Raw genomic sequence first — 22536 nt, 5'->3', positions numbered from 1 at the left:
GGAGTAACATTGGCTACCCTCCAGTCTTCCGGTACTACACTCGATTTTAGGGACAGATTGCATATTTCTAACAGTAGCTCCGCAAGTTCATTTTTTAGTTCTATTAATACTCTGGGATGAATACCATCAGGTCCCGGTGATTTACTACTCTTCAGCTTGCTGAACTGACCCATTACATCCTCCAAGGTTACAGAGAATTTGTTTAGTTTCTCCGACTCCCCCGCTTCAAATATTCTTTCCGGCACCGGTGTCCCCCCCAAATCCTCCTCGGTGAAGACCGAAGCAAAGAATTCATTTAATTTCTCCGCTACGGCTTTGTCCTCCTTGATCACCCCTTTAACACCATTTTCGTCCAGCGGCCCAACCGACTCTTTGGTCGGTTTCCTGCTTTTAATGTATCTAAAAAAATTTTTACTATGTATTTTTGCTTCCAACGCTAATTTCTTCTCAAAGTCCTTTTTTGCCCTCCTTATCTCCGCTTTGCATTTGGCTTGGCATTCCTTATGATCTATCCTGTTACTTTCAGTTGGTTCTCTTCTCCACTTTCTGAAGGATTGTTTTTTGGCTCTAATGATTTCCTTTATCTTACTGTTTAGCCACGCCGGCTGACGTTTAGTCTTTTTTCCCTTTTTTCTAATACGTGGAATATATTTGTCCTGAACCTCCAGGATGGTGTTTTTAAAAAGGCTGAAAAGAAACATGACCATGCAGTAAGATTGCTCTTACCATGTGGGGGGGGAGGGGAGCTCTTACCACCACCCATTGAGGTTAGAGTAGGTGTCACCCATAACACACAGCTGCCCAATTACTGCCGGGTAACCCCCTGTGGAAATATTTTTTGAATATTTCCACTAGCACTGGAAATGCTGCACACTGGGGGTGGAACTATTGCCGGCACCCGTATTGGGCCAGTGGTTCCTTCAGATTGGCGCTCAGTAAGCCCACACTAGACTTGCCGCTGCTTAGTAAAAGGGCCCCAGAGTGAGGTGAGAAGCTGTTGGTGCTGCTTTATTTTTTTGACATTCAGGAGCTGCAGATTGTAAGTACCATTTCACTTACTTGCCTTTCTGATGTGTTTTTTGGTTTTCTAGTTCCAGCTTTTTTTACCTTTTTATTTTAGGCAGTCTTGGATATGCACTTATTAGCCAGGGAAAACATTGCTTTACCCCTTGTTAGGTATGTGTCCTTTATGGTCTGAACTTTGTTTGTATTCATATACATTCACTATGGTGTTTACATACAGTTTGAAAAATTGGAGAAAAAAGTGGGAGGTTGAGTAGTTGTCTATGTACTCTTTACTGGGTTGCTGTTTATATATAATTGGAATGCTGTATCATCCTGGTTCACTTGTATGGCACTTGTATTTTTTAGCACTGGTTTGTTAAAAAATTTTTATTTTTTATGTTGTTATTTCTTTACTTTCTAAGATTTTATGATTTTGAGCATTTGAATATGATTGTTTCTTTATTGCATGTTTTAATTTTTCTGGATGTCTTTGTGCATGGATTCTAATTATATTTCTGTATGTATGTTGTCAGCCGCTCCTCTCGACAGAGTAATCGTCTCTCTCTCTCTCACACTTGTCCGTGCTGTCTGCTTCTGACTCCACACTCGTCAGTGCAGTTCGCTCTTACAGCCCCACAGTTCAGCTAGTTAGGCTTTTTAACACAGTTCAGCTAGCTAGGCTTTTTAACACAGTTCGGCTAGCCAGGTTTTGCAACACAGTTCACCTAGCCAGGCTTGTCCACACAGTTCAGCTAGCCAGTCTTTTATACTCAGTTCAGCCAGCCAGGCTTTTATACTCAGTTTAACCAGCCAGGCTTTTATCCACAGTTCAGCCAGCCAGGCTTTTATCCACAGTTCAGTTAGTAAGGCCTCCAAAATTCCATTCAGCCAGCCCAGCTTTAAACACAGTTCCACAAGCCAGGCTAAAAATGATCCACCACCCACAACTGTCAACAACTTATCTCTTGACATCCACCCACCGGATCTCTCCTGACTATTATGCTTTCCTTGTTACTTTGGGCTCCTCTAGAAGTCACTCTTCTTCTCCAGTCACTTCCTCACCCACCTCCATCTCTTCTTCCACCCCTTCTCCTTCTACGTGCTCCAACTCCTCCCATTCCATCCTTTCATTCTCCACCCCCTCACTCAGGTGTTCCACCCTCTCCTCAGCTGATTCCATTTCCCAATCCGCCTCCTCTCTTTCCTTCTCCTGCAACTCAGGTTCTCGTTTGTCATGACCTCTCTTATTCTTCCAGGCAGTCTGAAATCTGTGTTCTCTATGCTCCTGCCTCCGCCCCTCCGCAGTGCATTCTGGGTTCTGTAGTTCTGGTCTTGTCTTTCCCTCCCCCGCAATGCATTCTGGGATCTGTGGTTTCTCTGATTCTCGCAATGTTTAGTTAAATAGTGGTTTGTAAACCTCTGATGCAGCTTAATTGGTGAAAAGTGGCCACATCGGGTCTATTCTAATAAAGATTCTTCTTGGACTCCAGGTCTGCTCTGGTTTCTGTTGCATGCTGTTTGCTGTGGGTTTGAAGAGCCTTTTCTGGTTTTGAGTATTTTATAAAGGCACCCATAGACCTATATGTAGTCACTAAAAAAATAACATTAAAGGGTGCTATTTTGCTCCTTGCACGTAAGTACCTTATTATAAAATTACCCTCCTAATATCTTGTGGACCTGCAGCACTCTTGTTTTTGTAGTGCTACCACTGGGTCATTGAACTCTTTCTTCATTACTGTCTGTAGCCCGATGGTGTCAAGAGTAGCTGATTAGCTGAGTTTGCAACATCAGTTGTTTTAGGCCTGTTAGGAGTCAGACAATATAGACTGTGGATAATGACAAATAATGTGACATTACTAGGTTAAATATGAGAGGAGAAGGGTCAGTGGGAAAAGGAAGGATTATTATTTATGACATATCCCACATTATCCCAAACAAGTCTGAGTTCAATGTGGCTTACAATAAACAGTATTGGATACATAACAAAGAATAATGCATAAGAAAGTAATTTGTTGTAAGAATCCAATTTTACAATACAGTATCATAAACATATATATAGAGGTGAGAGTGGGGAAAATGGAAAGGGAAGAATTGGTGAGGGAGATGAAATGGTAGGATGTGAATGTGCAAGAGGAGGAAAGGTAGGGTAAGAATGAGAAAAGGAAGGAAAGGTGAGGGAATGAAGAGGAAAGAAAGAAAGATCAGAGAAAGGAGGAAGAGAAAGGAATGGAATGTCAAAAGTTGGCAAGGGGAGGGTTAGAAGGTACATAAGTAATGCCATACTGGGAAAAGACCAAGGGTCCATCGAGCCCAGCATCCTGTCCACGACAGCGGCCAATCCAGGCCAAGGGCACCTGGCAAGCTTCCCAAACGTACAAAATTCTATACATGTTATTCCTGGAATTGTGGATTTTTCCCAAGTCCATTTAGTAGCGGTTTATGGACTTGTCCTTTAGGAAATCATCCAACCCCTTTTTAAACTCTGCTAAGCTAACCGCCTTCACCACTTTCTCCGGCAACGAATTCCAGAGTTTAATTATACGTTGGGTGAAGAAAACTTTTCTCCGATTTGTTTTAAATTTACTACACTGTAGTTTCATCGCCTGCCCCCTAGTCCTAGTATTTTTGGAAAGCGTGAACAGACGCTTCACATCCACCTGTTCCACTCCACTCATTATTTTATATACCTCTATCATGTCTCACCTCAGCCGTCTCTTCTCCAAGCTGAATAGCCCTAGCCTCCTTAATCTTTCTTCATAGGGTAGAAGAAAGGGGAATAGGGGAGAAATGGGAAAGGATGAAAGAAGTGGTGTAAGAATGATATTGTGGAAGGGAAAGTGAGAATAAAGAATGAGATGACAGAAAAGAAAAATGTTGATATAGAGATATCAGAGTAAATAAAATGAATGGAGTTCTAGAGTGGAATTGCTGGAGATGAGGGAAAGAATGGTGGGATAAGGGAGAAGTAAAAGATGAAACATTGGAGAAGAGAGTGAAAAGTTTTGTATTGGTAACTGAAGAAGAACAACACTTGAGAAGGGAAACCGGTTATTGTGAGAGAAAGTGGGATGAGAGAAAAGAAGAAATGTTGTTATTGTGTTGTTACTAAGGGACCCTTTTACAAAGGCATGCCAAAAAGTGGCCTGCGGTAGTGTGGGTTCATGTATTGGACACACACTGGACCATTTCTCCAGTAGTCTGGAAAAAAGAGGGGGGGGGGGGTTGGGGCCAGGAAATGGACATGTGGCAAAATGAAAACCAGCATGCGTCTATTTATGGCCTGAGCCCTTAACGCCACCCATTGACTTAGCGGTAAGGGCTCACGCGATATCCATGTGATAACTGTCCAGCACACGCCAACTGCTGATTACTGACAGGAACATCTCCGCAGTAGAAAATTATTTTCTACTGCGTGTTTTCTGCGTGTGCCAAACTCTGAATTACCACCAGGCGCACGTGCTAGCTGGGCAGTAATGCCCTTACGTGCCTTTGTAAAAGGGCCCCTAAATCTTTCCTTAATCCCATGGAAGAGGTGTCTACAGATGGATGCACTAACCCCTCTCCCCCCAATCCTCCTGGTGTGGTGGGGAATTGCTCTTCATCTTTTCACCCTTGTGTACTTCTGTTGGTGGGTTTTTGTTTTTGTTTTTTTACTATTTCTTGTTCTTCTAAGATGCCTGTGCAGAAGTATGTGTATGAGAATTTTTTTTAATTGATTTTACAAAAATGTCAAGGACAATAATCAAAGATATACATTTGTATAGAAAAGTGTAATGATAAAAAAAATAATGTACAAGTTAACCAAAGAAAAGAAAATATTAATTGCATACAACTTCACAATAATGGAGGGAAAAGAGCTACAGATAATTAACAAGAACACTGATATATCAATAGAAAAACTGCTGACATACTTCAGAACACAATATAATAACACTTTATACATCAGTCAGAAAGGGAATTAAAGCTATAGGATCTGTCCAGTGGTTAGCTGGCCAAGAAAAAGAGCAGAAAGATGAGCTGGAACAACAAAATATATATTTAGTAGCCCTATATTTAATTATATATTTCCAAGGAAATTGTAAGAGATCCCAGTTGGAATACTCCAGGCCTTAACAAAAAAAAATCTACATTTATTTATTTATTAGGATTTATTTACTGCCTTTTTGAAGGAATTCACTCAAGGCGATGTACAGTAAGAATAGATCAAACATGACCAATAGAGAATTACAGCAGTAAAAATATTCAAAAACAATACAAAGTATGACATGGTAAACTACTTATAATGTCAACACAATACGTAATAGAACATTAAGATGTAACATATAGATAGGTAAGGAGGTAGGAAGAGTTAGAAAGTAAGGTGATCGATTTAAAGAAAGTTGCACATGAGGTCAGAGAAATGGTTAAATATTATCTCAATTAGGGTAGGAGTGGATAAACATGTCCTGCTGCAGTATATGCAATCTGAGTCAATCCCTGTGTGGGCTAAATGAAACTAACTAGTTAGTTACTTCTTCCATTAAAGGCCTGGTTGAACAGCAAAGCTTTCACCTGCTTCCTGAAGTAGAGATAAGTCTTGTGTTAAGCGCAGCCTTTCAGGCAGTGCATTCTAGAGTGTGGGGGCTACTCCGGAGAAGACTCATTTGCGGGTATTACATCGTGTAATGTCTTTTGGAGAGGGTATGGTTAGTGTATAATATTGCTATAGGGTCCCAGGCCTGACTTTGGTTCAGGATCTAATATGAGATAAAAACTTACAGGCCTGTGTCTCTGACTTGAACTCCAGTTTTGAAACACTGCAGAACAAACAGAGAATCACAAGGGTGGGGGTCTAATTGACAGGGTGACATTGTTTAGCAATCTGGTGGTAACAGTTGCTTTTGAAAACTAGTACAAAATGACTCCTCAGGAAGATGTAGCAATATGGTGGTCAGAACAGCCAGTAACTGGTGAACAAAGGCCAGGTGCAAGGGAATTGCAAAAGTTTGTGGTTAAGCAAGCTAAAGATGAGAACATGTTTACGAGATGAAGCTACTCATTAGCATAGTCAATCAGTGTTAACCATGACATTAACATAGATCCAATCAGATATGCTTATATTACCTGTATCCTGAATAAACCTATAAAAGTTAGCATACTTCCTGCTTCAAGCTAGAGAGGGGCGGTCACTACTCTCTCTCTCCAGGGGAAGCCAATGTAGCACAACAGAACTGGCAAACTACCTAATTGCTTTCCCATGTATACCTTCGATTGGTAAAAGAAATCATAAAAGACTAATACCCAGATAGCACCTGTTTGCAGCTGAGATACTGTATTCCTACAACCACTTGTATATTCTTTGGTGTCTCAGAAGTAAGAGTGATTTCATGTGGAAATATCCTGTAATAAGCTTTGGTAAGGTACAATAAACTTCTAATCTCTATATCTAAACTATCCCTCCTTCTCCTTTATTATCTGCTATCTACACCCTGATTTGGTTGGGAACAGGTACACTATTCTATCCAGTGATGGAGTCAGATGTAGTGGTAAACAGCCTTCTCAATGTTCTGTCTGGGATGGGACAGCTAGACTGTCCTATCGGGCAGAACAATAGGTTTGGGGGAACACTGTACCCCGAAAATAATTCATTAGTGCAAATTCTCTGAGTTGTCTCTGAGTCTGTTAGGACCTCTTTTATCAAGCCAGTGGTTCCCAGTGCAGCAATTCTGACAAAGCCCATTCACTTTGATTGGGCTACTTCAGCATTGCTGCATGAAAACCGCTAGCACGGCTTGACAAAAGAGGCCCTTAGTTACATCAGAACAAATTCTGCAATAACAAATTTTTATCAGATCTCAATGCAAAAGTAACCAACATTTTCCCAGGTGAAGCTAAAGCAGTATCTGAAGCTTCTAAAATATCTAGATATTCAAAACATTAAAGGGAGTAATATCAGTTCCAGCAACTTATTGATTAACTTTCTTCTTGGCACCTTGTAGGTAACAGGATCTAACAATTAATAAGTATTGAAGACTGTTAGGACCCTGTTTACTAAGGCACGCTAGCATTTTTAGCACATGCTAAAACTAGAGACACCCATATATTCCTGTGGGTATCTCTAGTGTTAGCGTGCACTAAAAACATTAGTGTGCCCCATGCACGGCTTAGTAAACAGGGCCCTTAAATTTTTTTCTGACTTGATATTTTTATTTTTGTTTGTTTGTTTGCTTTAGTCCATTAATCCTCTTTCTTATTATTTTGTTCACTATTATGTAAAATTTCCTGTAATATTATGAAAGGTTGTAGAGAATGTTAATAAAGAAAGTAAAAGATGTGGAAAATGAAAAATAAGATATAAGATTGAAAAAAAAAGAAACAAAATTGAATTGGAAAAGAGGAACAAACCCAAATTATTCAGACACAAAACAAAAGAAAATTAAAGAAACATCTTACAAAACAATATTTAATAAATATTTGCTGTTAAATGCATACTTCTATACATAAGGGTATGCTAATTTGTGCCATAACTGAGGCAGAGTCCCAAAACTGTGCTTCAGAATCTACTGATAAACTACTACAGGAGATCAAGGGCTTTGGGTATAATGACAAATAAACAGCTTTATCCACTTTTTGGAGCATGATAGCCTGCACAAAGAGCTTATTATGAGTTAAACTTCAACATTTTCCCTTTGCAGGACAAAACAGCACTTGAGCACCTGACCCAGCAACTGGTTGTAAAACAAAATGATGATGGAAAATTTAACCATGCTATAGTGGATTTCAACTTGAGTGGAGACTCTGATGGTCAGTTTTTAATGCTTTTTATTTATTCAGATAAATCCGCCTCTGTGGAGTGATATAGTAGAAATATTCTAAGATGTAGAAATAAATCACTTTGTATTATTTCTCTTCATGTGGTATTGTCCAGTCCTCTGGAGTTACTGTTTCCTTGTGCTGCACAGTGAACATAGAAAAATGTGGATCTGAATAAACAACCAGATCAGGTACTACGAAGGCACCACCCTACAAGATAAAATCATTCCACCCAGCCTAGACCCCTTCCCTTTACCTACCTCCCCCCCCCCACCCCAATCCAAGAACTAGACAGACAACGGAGCTCATTTTAGAAGGTTTTATTTGTGATTTCCACATTAAAAATATGGCATTTACAATGTATAAACTGTATCCAAACAGAAACTGGTTTTAAAAAGGCAATTATTTATCTGTGTCTATTAAAGAGATCCATAGACTGGTGGGTTGTGTCCATCTACCAGCAGGTGGAGATAGAGAGCAATCCTTTTGCCTCCCTATATGTGGTCATGTGCTGCCGGAAACTCCTCAGTATGTTCTCTATCGCAGCAGGTAGTGGTCACACACAGCAGCAGCTCTGGCTAGGTCTCCAAGCCTAATTCTTAGGTTTTGTTGAGTACCTGGGGTTGAGGGCTCTTCTTGTAGGTGTATGGGCAGCACTGTTATCTACATGTTTTGTAGATTCTGTTTTGCAAAATATGTTGACATGCAAAGTTGATCAGGAAAGCAGAAGTTTAACCTCTGCAGGAACAACAAGCAAAACACCAACAGCAGAAGTGGTCCATGGAAGAAGGAGGTTATTGGGGGAAAAAAGACCAGACTTGGCCAAGTTTTGGCAACTGTCTGCATCAGGGGCTCATCAATAAGCATCAAGAAGCCTTGTGAACAGAATGACACATCTCAAGGACAAATGGAAACTCTAAAATAATCACTGTTGATTGTGGTAATACTGTACATACATCAAAAGAGTCGCACTATAAATCATCTGTTGGTGCAAAGTACAAGTACCATTGATGGTTCCTCCTTCCTTGGACCACTTCTGCTGTTGGTGTTTAGTTTGACATGCAAAGCAGTATATGTAAACATGCCCATTTACAGCTGCTACAAATTATTTGTCTTGTGGGACTGATTACAGTGTTACTGAGTGGAGATCTGATTGTAAGTCCATGGCCTAAACGTGGTCTGTGTCAGTGTTGATCTGCCCTTAGCTACCTATTAGTCCTCTGCATGGTGTCTAGTTTTTATCATTACCCTTGTAAACCTTCTTACAAAGCCCCTGTGTTTTTCAGTCCCCAGCCCCCCTCCACTCTCCTCCAGCTGTGCCCTCAAACTCCCTGTGTCTGTGATCCTTGCCCTAGGGTGTGTTTGTCTGGTTGTGTCGCTGCTGCTGCTGCTGCTGCTACTGCTTCTACTACTACTACTACATTGTCTGTACCTCTATGTATATGTGTGTGTGTGCGCATGTGCCTGTGCGCGTGCACACACACATAAGCAAGACTGTGGCTGAGTGTATATACATTGTGGCTGCAGGTAGAGAGTTTTGCAGGATGCTGATGGAGGGTATAACAGGTGGCAGATAAAGAAACCAGAAGACAACTGCACTGGAGAAATGGGTTGTGCAGACCTTGCTGCATGAGGCACAGAACAGAAGAGGCCCACAATGAGGCATTCCTATCAGAGGATTTATAGATCTAAGACCTAATTTCTAGACCTCACAGATGACCAGTACATCAACAGGTTATTTATTTATTTATTTATTTTATTTTATTTTATTATTTTAAACAAGGCTGCCATTCACCATTTCTGCCAGGAGCAGCAACATCTCCTGTGCTCCTCCACTCAGAAGGGGTAGCCTATGCTGGAACACCTAAAGTTTACCACAACCCTTGTGTTTTTCACTACTGGCAGTTTCCAGTCTATGTCGGTTGTGACTGCTGTCTGCCTCAGCCAGTCTGCCATCTCATAGTGCATTTCCCAGTTTTGAGGACCTTTCTCACCTGCACCTTAGATTAGATATGCTTCTCTAAGAATGTCTAGGGCGTGGCCCATTTCCCATTTGTCTTGCAGGTCATACATTGTACATATGTGTCCATAAGGCCTCCACAAGAGAGGAAGGTGACTTTCCACACAGAAATGCTGTTTCCATATCATCATGCTGATCAATCCATAGACTGGTGGGTTGTGTCCATCTACCAGCAGGTGGAGATAGAGAGCAATCCTTTTGCCTCCCTATATGTGGTCATGTGCTGCCGGAAACTCCTCAGTATGTTCTCTATCGCAGCAGGTAGTGGTCACACACAGCAGCAGCTCTGGCTAGGTCTCCAAGCCTAATTCTTAGGTTTTGTTGAGTACCTGGGGTTGAGGGCTCTTCTTGAGCAAGTGCAAACCTGGTGGTGCCAGGTCCCTCCTTTTCTCCCCTCCCGCTGGCTCCATTAAAAAAAAAAAAATTTTTGAACGTCCTTTAAGGGCGTTTATTTCAACGTTTATATCAGCGTTTATTGCAGCTGCTCACTGGGACACCAGTTCATTACAGCTCGGAGCGAGAAGCAGGTATTTTTTACCTTTTGTAGCGGGCAGGGGGTTCCCCGATTGGTCTCCACGTGGCTTATGGCTTCGGAGGGTGAGGGCGCGAAGAATCGCTCCCCGGACCGCGTGGGCATGTCTAGCGGGGATGCGGGGGTTTCAAAGCCTGAATCGCCTTTTTTGGGCGTCAGTTTGGAGTCCAGTCAGTGTCCCGGTTCTTCCTCTGGTGCAGCGGTTTTTCCCGCCATAAGCGCCCATCCCCCGCTGCTGGCCCCCACCCCCCCCCCCCCCCCCCCCATTTTGGCAGGCCACTCTGCTCGGATGGCTTCTTCTTGGGCCGCCCTCGAGGTGGGAGACGTTAATGCTATGGTCGCCCTTGATTCGGGCGACGGCAAGAAAGCAGCAAAAGTTAAGTGCCGTTCTTCCCGCGCGGCTCCTTCTCGGAGTTTCGCGCCAGATCCATTTCGGATGCGCAGCATGTTTCTCCCCCACTCTTACGAGCGCCGGTTGAGGGTGCGTCTAGGGCCGTGGCCCAGGCTGCAGAAGTGCACAGTCTGGGGGGTTTCTCCCCTGAGTTCATTTTGCTGCTGCATCAGGCTTTTCTTATGCAAAACGCTGACCCTGCTCCCCTATCTGATAAAGGGGTTGAGGCCTCCGGAAGCAAATGCCCTCGGGTGGATTTCCAGGCCCTAGAGGACTCTGTCTCCTCTGATGTAGATGAGGGCAGTGTATCTGAGTTCTCCCAACGGTCCTTTGGGGATTCCTTGGAGGAGACGGATTCCCACTCGGATGGAGCGGATGACCCCTCTGCAGCGCGGATTTTTCGCTCAGAGGATTTGCCCAACCTGTTAGTGCAGGCCATGAGCATTTTGAAGATTTCCTCTCCGGAGGACGTCTATCCCTCAGCCTCTGCTGGCTCTGACATTATGCTGGGGACGAAGCGCCCACCTAGAACCTTCCACGTGCATGAAGCCATGCACACCTTGATTTCGGCTCAATGGGATTCCCCAGAAGTGAGCCTTAAAGTGGCTAGGGCTATGTCCCGCCTCTATCCTCTGCCTGAAGGTGAACGGGAAGCCTTTCTTTGGCCTACCATGGATTCTTTAATCACTGCGGTGACTAAGAAAACGGCGTTGCCGGTGGAAGGTGGCAGGGCCCTAAAGGACGCCCAAGACAGAAGATTGGAGGCGGCTTTAAAGTCGTCCTTCGAGGTGGCTGCTTTAAGTTTGCAGGCCTCAGTTTCCGGCTCCTATGTGGCCAGGGCGTGCCTGACGATTGTGCAGCGGGCTTCCCCCTCAGATCCTTCTTTGAGGGCTGATTGGCCAGCCCTGGAATCGGGCTTGGCCTACTTGGCTGACTTGCTGTATGATGTCTTGAGAGCCTCGGCTAAAGGTATGGCTCAGACAGTCTCTGCACGGCGCTGGCTTTGGCTGAAGCATTGGTCTGCTGACCACGCCTCTAAGTCTCGCCTGGCTAAGTTGCCTTTTAAAGGCAAGCTGCTCTTTGGGGTCGAGCTGGACAAGATTGTGACCGATCTCGGCACGTCTAAGGGCAAGAGGTTACCGGAGGTCAGGGCTCGGGCCAGTGGTGCCCGGCCCAGTTCCTCCAAAGGACGGTTTCAGGAAGCCCGTCGGTATCGCCCGGGCAAGTCGGGCTCCTCTGCCCCCTCTTCCTTCAAAAGGAACTTCTCCCCCAAGCAGCATTCCTTTCGCAGAGACCGCCGTCCCGGAGGTGCGTCCTCCGGTCCTCCCCCAGGGTCTCGTACCCAATGACGGGGCCCTGGTCCATGGCTCAGAGCAGATTGGAGGACGCCTATCCTCGTTTCTGGGCGAGTGGACCAGGGTAACTTCAGACGCTTGGGTGCTGGAAGTCATCAGAGACAGCTACAAGCTAGAGTTCTGCCGACCCTTAAGAGATGGGTTTGTGCACTCTCCCTGCAAGTCTCCGGTCAAAGCTGTGGCAGTGCAGCAGACTTTGGACAATCTGATCCGCCTGGGTACGGTCGTTCCGGTGCCAGATCAGCTTGGCAAGGGACGTTACTCCATTTACTTTGTGGTACCAAAGAAAGGAGGTTCTGTACGGCCTATCCTCAACCTCAAAGGGGTCAATCAGGCCTTGAAAGTTCTACACTTCCGAATGGAGACTCTCCGCTCTGTTATAGCGGCAGTGAAGGCAGGGGAGTTCCTGGCATCCTTGGACATCAAGGAAGCTTACTTGCATATTCCCATCTGGCCTCCTCATCAACGCTTTCTGCGTTTTGCAGTCCTGGGCCGACACTACCAGTTCAGAGTCCTCCTGTTCGGGTTGGCTACTGCTCCGCGGACCTTCTCCAAAGTAATGGTGGTCATCGCGGCCTTATCTGGACGACTGGTTGATCCAAACCCCCTCTTATGCAGAGTGCGGCAGAGCTTCAGACCAGGTGATTGCTCTTTTGAGCTCCCTGGGGTGGATCATCAACTGGGAGAAAAGCCAGCTGCACCCGACTCAGTCCCTGGAGTATCTGGGAGCTCGTTTCGACACCCGAGTAGGCAGAGTGTTCCTGCCAGACAATCGGATTGTCAAGCTTCAGGCTCAGGTGGACCAGTTCCTAGTAGCCTCTCCTCTTCGGGTTTGGGATTATGTGCAGCTGTTGGGCTCTATGACGGCCACGATGGAAGTAGTGCCCTGGGCCAGGGCCCATATGAGACCTCTACAGCACTCTCTGCTGCAGCGATGGACTCCAGTGTCGGAGGATTACGCTGTGCGCCTTCCCTTGGATCCAGCAGTGCACAAGGCGCTGAGCTGGTGGCTGAGGCCAGACAAGCTGTCCGCAGGAATGCCTCTTTTGACTCCGGAGTGGGTTGTCGTCACGACGGACGCCTCTTTGACGGGCTGGGGAGCCCACTGCTTGGGAAGGACAGCGCAGGGGCTCTGGTCTCCTGCAGAGGCAAAGTGGTCTATCGACCTCCTGGAACTCAGAGCCATTCGGTTGGTGCTTTTGGAGTTTCTCCCGGTACTGGCGTTGAAGCCAGTACGGGTTCTGTCAGACAATGCCACGGCTGTGGCCTATGTCAATCGCCAGGGAGGTACCAAGAGCGCCCCTCTAGCCAAGGAGGCCATGATTCTATGCCAGTGGGCGGAAGCGCACCTGGAACAGCTGTCGGCGGCCCACATTGCGGGTGTTATGAATGTCAAGGCGGACTTTCTCAGTCGCCATACCTTGGATCCCGGAGAGTGGCAGCTATCTGCTCAGGCGTTCTTGGACATCACGAAGCGCTGGGGCCAGCCGAGCCTAGATCTGATGGCGTCATCGGCCAATTGCCGCGCTTTTTCAGCAGAGGACGGGACCCTCAATCTCTGGGAGTAGATGCTCTTCTCCAACAGTGGCCGACACAGGAGCTTCTCTATGTGTTCCCGCCCTGGCCCATGTTGGGCAGGGTGCTAGACCGGGTGGCAAAGCATCCGGGCCAGATAATCCTGGTGGGTCCAGACTGGCCCAGACGTCCCTGGTATGCGGACTTGATCAGGCTCTCAGTGGACGGCCCTCTGCGGCTGTCAGCGGAGCGGGGCCTGTTGCGTCAGGGTCCCGTGGTGATGGAGGATCCCTCCCTCTTTGGTCTTACGGCCTGGCTATTGAGCGGCAGCGTCTGAGGAAGAAGGGCTTCTCAGACAAGGTCATCGCCACTATGCTGAGAGCGAGGAAGTGCTCTACTTCTACTGCTTATGCCAGGGTTTGGCGTACCTTTGCATCGTGGTGTGAGGCAGGCTCTCTTTCTCCCTTCACTGCTCCAATTTCTTCAGTGTTGGAATTTCTGCAAGAAGGTCTGGAGAAAGGCCTGTCGCTCAGTTCCCTTAAAGTCCAGGTAGCGGCTCTGGCTTGCTTCAGGGGTCACCTGAAGGGTGCTTCCCTGGCCTCGCAACCAGATGTGGGGCGCTTTCTCAAGGGAGTTAATCACCTACGCCCTCCTCTGCACTCGGTGGTGCCTGCGTGGAATCTCAATCTAGTGCTAAGAGCCTTGCAGAAGCCGCCTTTTGAACCCTTGTCGAGGGCATCTCTGAAAGACCTGACGTTGAAAGCAGTCTTTTTGGTGGCTATCACTTCAGCCAGACGAGTTTCCGAGCTCCAGGTGCTATCATGTCGAGAGCCCTTCCTGCAGTTCACTGAGGCAGGAGTGTCTATTCGCACAGTGCCTTCCTTCCTGCCCAAGATTGTTTCTCGTTTCCATGTGAATCAGCAGCTCTGTCTACCCTCCTTTCGTAGGGAGGACTACCCAGAGGAGTACTCTGCTCTCAAATATCTAGATGTGAGACGAGTCATCATCAGATACTTGGAAGTGACCAATGATTTCCGGAAGTCGGATCATCTGTTTGTCCTGTTCACAGGTCCTCGTAAGGGTCTGCAGGCATCCAAGCCTACAGTGGCACGGTGGGTCAAGGAAACCATTGCAGCGACTTATGTGGCCGCGGGGAAGGTGCCGCCTATCCAGCTGAAGGCTCACTCCACTAGAGCACAGGCGGCCTCGATGGCAGAGGCCGGGTCTGTCTCCTTGGAAGAGATTTGTAAGGCGGCAACTTGGGCATCGGCTCATACCTCCTCCAGTCATTACCGCTTGACTGTGGCTGCTCAGGCGGAGGCCCAGTTTGGAGCTTCAGTGTTGCGGTCAGGGATTTCTATGTCCCGCCCTGGGTGAGTACTGCTTCGGTACATCCCACCAGTCTATGGATTGATCAGCATGATGATATGGAAGGTAAAATTATGTATCATACCTGATAATTTTCTTTCCATTAATCATAGCTGATCAATCCATAGCCCCTCCCAGATATCTGTACTGTTTATATTCTGGTTGCAGTTCAGGTTCAAGTTTAGTCTTCAGTTCCTGTTCAGGAGGTCTTCGTGTTCAAGTTTTTTCGATTGAATTCTTCTGGAGTTGAGACGATTTTGTGTTACAGTGAGCTGCTGCATTCCTCTCCCCTCCGTTTTACGGGGCTGGATTGAGACCTAAATTCTGCCGGCGCTCCCTCCCACTTCGTGCGGCAGTAGGGCAGCCTTATATCCCTCCCGCTTCGGCGGTGTTAGGGTCAGCCAGCTCCTTCCGTGGTTGCGGTCGCAGTATAAGCCAGATCCCCCCGCATCGGCGGGTGTGGTGTCCCTCCCCCGCTCCGCGGGGATGAGCTGGACAGATTCCCCTCCCCCACTTGTGTGGGGATGAGCTGGGTTGATTCCCCTCCCCGTTTCGGCGGTGGTGAGCTGGGCAGAGTGTCCCTTTGTGGGTGTAATTCTCTAAGTGCTGAGTCCTGCGGATGGAGCTTTGATATCGACATACTGAGGAGTTTCCGGCAGCACATGACCACATATAGGGAGGCAAAAGGATTGCTCTCTATCTCCACCTGCTGGTAGATGGACACAACCCACCAGTCTATGGATTGATCAGCTATGATTAATGGAAAGAAAATTATCAGGTATGATACATAATTTTACCATACTCCCTTAACATGCAGTCTGCAATGAACAGCAACAAAAACAGATGCTTTCCCCAAATTTCTAGGATCTTGCATGCATTCTTTTATGCTCTGGAATCTGTGACGTTTGAGGGCACCCAGATCAATGGCTATTGGTTAGTACATAAGTATTGCAATACTGGGACAGATCAAAGGTCAATCAAGCCCAGCATCCTGTTTCCAACAATGGCCAATCCAGGTCACAGATACCTGGCAAGCACCCCAAAAAGTACAAAACCTTTTATACTGCTTATCCCCAGAAATAGTGGATTTTCCCCAATTTAATAATGGTCTATGGACTTTTTATTTAGGAAGCCGTCCAAACCTTTTTTAAACTCTGCTAAGCTAACCACCTTTAGCACATTCTATGGCAACGAATTCCAGAGTTTAATTACCGTATTTTTCGGACTATAAGATGCACCGGATCATAAGATGCACCTAGGTTTTAGAGGAGGGAAATAGGAAAAAAAAATTTGGACTATAAGACGCACTTTTTCCCTCCTCTAAAACCTAGGTGCTCCGGTGCGTCTTGTCTGAATCCCTCCCTCCCTCCCTCCAAGTTCGGGATCGCCCTCCCTAGGGTTACCTCCCCCCCCCTAGGGTTACCTCCCCCCCCCGGCCCTGTCACCACCTCTCCCCTTACTCACGCGATCTTCCCTGGTGGTCTAGTGACATCGGGGCAGGAAAGAGCCCCCTCTTTCCTGCCCAGCGTGCTGCTCTGCATCCTCCTGTATGCTGCCTGTGACGACGGTCTCGGTGAGATTCAAAATGGCTGCCGAGAATTGAAGTCTCGGCGGCCATTTTGAATCTCACCGAGACCATCATCACAGGCAGCATTCAGGAGGATGCAGAGCAGCGCGCTGGGCAGGAAAGAGGGGGCTCTTTCCTGCCCCGACGTCACTAGACCACCAGGGAAGATCGCGTGAGTAAGGGGAGAGGTGGTGACAGGGCCGGGGGGAGGGGAAGTAACCCTAGGGAGGGCGATCCCGAACTCGGAGGGCGGGCGGCCGGCCTGCCAATCTCTACCTTCGGACTATAAGACGCACCCTCCATTTTCCTCCCAAATTTGGGGGGAAAAAAGTGCGTCTTATAGTCCGGAAAATACGGTACACGTTGAGTGAAGAAGAATTTTCTCTGATTCATTTTAAATTTACTTCTTTGTAGCTTCATCGCATGCCCCCCTAGTCCTAGTATTTTTGGAAAGCGTAAACAGACACTTCACATCTACCCGTTCAACTCCACCCATTATTTTATAGACCTCTTCACGTCTATTCAGTTCTCTTAAGACTTGAAAACTAACAAAATCTTAATATCCTGAAGCATAAACCTTGGCACACCAGCACACCCTGAAGCCTCTTTCTTTTACTGATATTTTCTTTATTGCATAAACACATCAATGTACTCACAGTCAGAAGGGGTGCTTCATAGCACAGAGACTTCGTTATTCTGGGCTGAAACAATGCTTGGAGGTAGAAGTCTGAGGAAAAAGAATTCTACTGCTAAGGTGGAAAATAGATGACCAGGCAGAGAGAGCTCAGAAATGGATGCCTGGAACATGCTATATCTTATTGACAAGATATATTTTACAAGGTAAAAAACCAAGTTCTCTTCAGGGAGTTTATCAGGCCAAGTACTGACAGAAAACAAGATGGAGCAAGTTTCAAAGCTATAACAAGGGGAAAAGCAGGGGGGCTTCCAAGCCCAAAGAACAAGAGCATAAAGACCAGTGAGACAGAGCCATCAGGTAGCAAGGCAGTCAAGCTAGGCTGAGAAGGAGGCAACATTACATCAATGATAACAGTTTTTAAACAGACAGACAAGTGTGTCTGCACTAGCTGTGAACTATATTACACATTGAGGCATATTTTCAAAGCACTTAGCCTTCCAAAGTTCCATAGGTTTCTATGGAACTTTGGAAGGCTAAGTGCTTTGAAAATATGCCTCATAATGCATTGCTCCTCTAACTTACAGACAGATCTGCAGTAACGCATTAAACACATTTCAGGAACCTACTATAACTAAGGCAAGGCTGTCAAAGAACAGAACAACGTCTACCCGTTCAACTCCACTCATTATTTTATAGACCTCTATCATATCTCCCCTCAGCCACCTTTTCTCCAAGCTGAAGAGCCCTAGCCACTTTAGCCTTTCCTCATAGGGAAGTCATCCCATCCCCTTTATCATTTTCGTCGCCCTTCTCTGCACCTTTTCTCATTCTATTGTATCTTTTTTGAGATGCGGCGACCAGAATTGAACACAATATTCGAGGTACGGTCACACCATGGAGCGACACAAAGGCATTATAACGTCCTCATTTTTGTTTTCCATTCCTTTCCTAATAATACCTAACATTCTATTTGCTTTCTTAGCCGCAGCAGCACACTGAGTAGAGGGTTTCAACGTATCATCAATGACGACACAAGATCCCTTTCTTGGTCAGTGACTCCTAACGTGGAACCTTGCATGATGTAGCTATAATTCAGGTTCCTCTTTCCCACATGCTTCACTTTGCACTTGCTCACATTAAACATCATCTGCCATTTAGACGCCCAGTCTCGTAAGGTCCTCTTGTAATTTTTCACAATTCTCCCATGATTTAACAACTTTGAATAACTTTGTGTCATCAGCAAATTTAATTACCTCACTAGTTACTCCCATCTCTAGGTCATTTATAAATATGTTAAAAAGCAGCGGTCCCAGCACAGACCCCTGGGGAACCCCATTAACTACCTTTCTCCATTGAGAATACTGACCATTTAACCCTACTCTCTGTTTTCTATCTTTTAACCAGTTTTTAATCCACTATAGAACACTACCTCCTATCCCATGACTCTCCAATTTCCTCTGGAATCTTTCATGAGGTACTTTGTCAAACGCCTTCTAAAAATCCAGATATACAATATCAACCGGCTCACCTTTATCCACATGTTTGCTTGATAAGCTCTGCACTGCGTCCACAATAATACTGCTATGTGTACATGTTATGAAGTTCCAGTGCTCTTTCTAAGCATCAATCACATATTCTGAAGCACCCATGCATTACCTACTCACCACAGCTCATATCTTTTGTCTCATTCAGTCTGTCCTTTCACATAGGTGACAGGGGCTATCCTCAAAGGCAGTGGCTCATGATCCCCATTGTAGCACCCACCACAAATGCAGAGAAGCTTTACATTAGGGTCCAGTGTCAAAAAAGAGAGAACCTTCAGCCTGATGAAAAGGTGTTTCTGGTATCTAGGCCAATCAGGGGCAGAACTCTGGTACAGACCAAGTATGTCACATATTCTTGGCATGCTGCATGCTACATAATATTGCACAAAAGAGGAAGTTACCCATTCCTGATGGAGTGGAGGTGCAAAAGAAGGACACAGAGGAGGGTGCCAAGACACCTACACAGGAGAAGCCAGCCCATCCCCACCTGGATTTCTTGCTCATTGCCCTTCTCTACTGCTATATTTAAGATACTTCTGCCTTTTAATAAAAAAGGGATTAGAAATTGTTTATATTCCAAACTCTGTACTTGGACCCTGGACATTTATAACTCAGTTTTTGTCCTGATAAGAAGGGGTGTCATTTATACTGGCTGGTTTATAAGGTACAAATAGCGGGATTTTTAATCAAGACACTCTTTACTCCGATTTGTCCTTATTACAAGTGTGGGCACTTATACTGTGTATTTTTAGGGTAAACATAGCTACATCTTTGAGAAAAAAAGACTTTAGGATTAAAACATTTTATGGCTCTCTGTTTCTCATGAATGGGTTAACTTTTCTCTATTTGGAACTGTTTTGCATGTCAAAAAAGGAATTTTGGGACTAGATCAGTTCAGATCATCTGTGGGCCCTGAGCACCTTTTTATATATTTAATCCCTCCCATCCCTAGGCTTGTCCCTATATAGACAACCCAATATACATTAATAATAATACTCAATAAACCTACTAAATCTGACCCTTGAGCAACCATCTATGCCTGACCAATGAGTAAGCAAACAACGTCATTTAATAAATCTGATCACCAGAAGCAAAGAAATAGAATAAACTTCAGTTTAAGTACAGTTAATTTCCTGAAATGTTTTGTTAAAATAATAAGATGTAAGGTTCTTTTGAAATATAGCAATTCAAGGTATAGATCTTAGCTCTTCAAGCAGAGTTCTGCAGCACTGAAGCAGCCACAGAAAAAGTCCAAAAAGGAGTTTCATCCAAATATATTTGAAATGATGGAATGTCAAAACTTTTTTTCTCACTAAAGCTTAATGTCTGAAGAGAGATACAAAGCTTCAATAACGAGCAAATACACAATACTGCTTCATTAGAAAAAGAATTATGAACCAATATTATTTAAATGTAATACGTCATTCAATGGGTAACCAGTATAGTGCTGCTAGAACCAGAGTCGCGTTTTCATAGTAACGAGACGACGTGCTGTGACATTATGTGAACTTGTAATGCGTGTTTGGCATATGATGGAAGGCATAAATAAATAAGTTGTAATAACTGATATGTGCTAATAACCAGTGATTGATGCACTATCTGGAAATCCTCATTACCCAAAAAAGGTTTCAGGTAACAAGTTAACTGGAACTTAGAAAAGACTGACTTGACAACTGATCTTAAGTGAGGTTTAGTTAATCCAGAGAAGAGTGATGCCAGAATCACAAACCTGAGATATTATAGGGATAGTCCATTCATTTGCCACCATGCTGATAGGCAACACATTATCTAGGAACCTGGACAAAAACATAATTTCTTTCATTGATATTCAGATGTGACTGAGTATCATCCATCCAAAATTTAATAGTCTTGATAAGAGAACGAACAGAGTGCAAAGCAGATTCAACTGTATCATTCACAGAGATGATGAACTAAATTGTCATTGCTGATGACAATTCCATCCCAACTGACAATTTGCAAAATGGTTGAATATAAATATTGAAAAATGCTATTGATAATGTTGATCCTTGAAGAACCCCTGCTTTTACTGGGTAATAAGATGAATGTGCACCTTTAGTGCAAATTTGCTATTGTCTAACTGTAAGGATTTAGGACAGGGGTGGGCAGCCAGGGTCCTTGAGGGCCACAACCCAGTCGAGTTTTCAAGATTTCCACTATGAATATACATGAGATCTATTTGCATACAATAGAAGCTGTATATGCAAATTAATTTCATGCAGATTCATTGTGGAAATCTTGAAAATTCAACTGGGTTGCAGTCCTTGAGTACTGTGGTTGTCCAACCCTGCTTTATGGAATGAAGTACTTTTGGGCACTTGGGTGTGATCATATGTGATGAACATACGGTGGCTGAGCTGGTAGAAAAGTCAATGGCACAAGCCAGATGCATAGGGAGAGGAATGACTAGTAGGAAAAAGGAGATGATAATGCCACTGTGTAAGTCTCTGGTGAGACCTCATTTAGTGTACTGTGTACAATTTTAGAGACTGCACCTTCAAAAAGATATAAACAGGATGGATCATAAAGTGTATGGAGAAAGACTTAAAGAACTCAATATTTATATTTTGAAAGTAAGGCGGGAGGAGGGAGATATGGTAGAGATGTTTAAATATCGCTATGGCATAAATGCACTGGAGGTGAGTCTCTTTCAACTGAAAAGAAGATCTAGAATTGGAGGGGGGGCCATAGGATGAAGTTGAAAAGGGACAGAATCAGGAGTAACCTAAGGAAATACTTCCTCACGGAAAGAGTGGTAAATTCATAGAACTCCCTCTCAGTGGAGGTGGTGGCAATGATGACTGTACCTGAATTCAAGAAAGCTTGGAATAAGTACATAAAATCTCAAAGGGAAAAGAAGGAATAGTAAATGGTATGGATGGGCAGACTGTATAGGCCATACGGTCTTTATCTGCCTTCTTTGTCTTCAGTTTTCTGTTTCTATGTAAAGCTGCAGAGAGCAGGCATAAATGTGAACATGTAAAGTGTATGATTTTACATGTAGGACCCATTGTTCAGCCGGTGACTACCACTGGTGCTATACCTGCATAATCAATGCTGGGCCATATGCAGCATCCAGCATTACATTTCTAGGCATATAGAACCGGGAAAACATGGAACGGCATTTTCAATATGGCGACTAAGTCTGAATTGAGACGTGTTGCCGAAAACGGCTCACTCCAACTTTTAGCTCTCAGCCATAATCGAACTAGAAAAATGTCTAAATTTCTGGTACAATTATGGTTTTGAGCTAGACATGTTGAGGCTCAACCCTTCCACCTGTAAGTACCATTTTTTTTTTTTAAGTCTCAGGGAAAAACATAGAAAAACGAACCATAGGGAGGTCTGGCAGCATTCCTAGTGAACTGGTCACACAGACATCCCAGCAGTGCAGAGGAGCAGCCTAGTGATAAGTGCAGTGTACTTCTCATAAAGGGACCAAGGTACAATTCCCACCAAAACCCCTTCATATTGTATGGTGAGCCCTCCAGGAGCACAGAAAATCTACTGTACCTAAATCTCCATCACTACAATAGCCTTCAGGTTTACAGGTCACTTATATATTTAGATAGGGGAGTGGCCTAGTGGTTAGAGCACTGATCTTGCAATCCAGAGGTGGCCGGTTCAAATCCCACTGCTGCTCCTTGTGATCTTGGGCAAGTCACTTAACCCTCCATTGCCTCAGGTACAAACTTAGAGAAATATTCAGAGTACCTGAATGTAACTCACCTTAAGCTACTACTGAAAAAGGTGTGAGCAAAATCTAAATAAATAAATAAATTTCTATGTTCC

At 44.8% G+C, this 22536-nt stretch overlaps 1 protein-coding gene across 2 annotated transcripts in view; it reads left to right on the top strand.

Moving 5' to 3' along the window:
• SOX5 (SRY-box transcription factor 5) overlaps positions 1–22536 on the top strand; it is an 860916-nt gene that overhangs the window by 809809 nt on the left and 28571 nt on the right. For both annotated transcript variants that reach the window (XM_030214565.1, XM_030214564.1), the window contains exon 13: positions 7680–7788. In XM_030214565.1, coding sequence (XP_030070425.1) covers positions 7680–7788 — 109 coding nt within the window. The remainder of the gene's footprint in view (positions 1–7679; positions 7789–22536) is intronic.

This window comes from Microcaecilia unicolor, chromosome 9, assembly GCF_901765095.1.
Source record: "Microcaecilia unicolor chromosome 9, aMicUni1.1, whole genome shotgun sequence".
NCBI lineage: Eukaryota > Metazoa > Chordata > Amphibia > Gymnophiona > Siphonopidae > Microcaecilia > Microcaecilia unicolor.
Note: the sequence above shows the minus strand (reverse complement) of the source record. Positions and strands in the feature narration are given on the sequence as shown.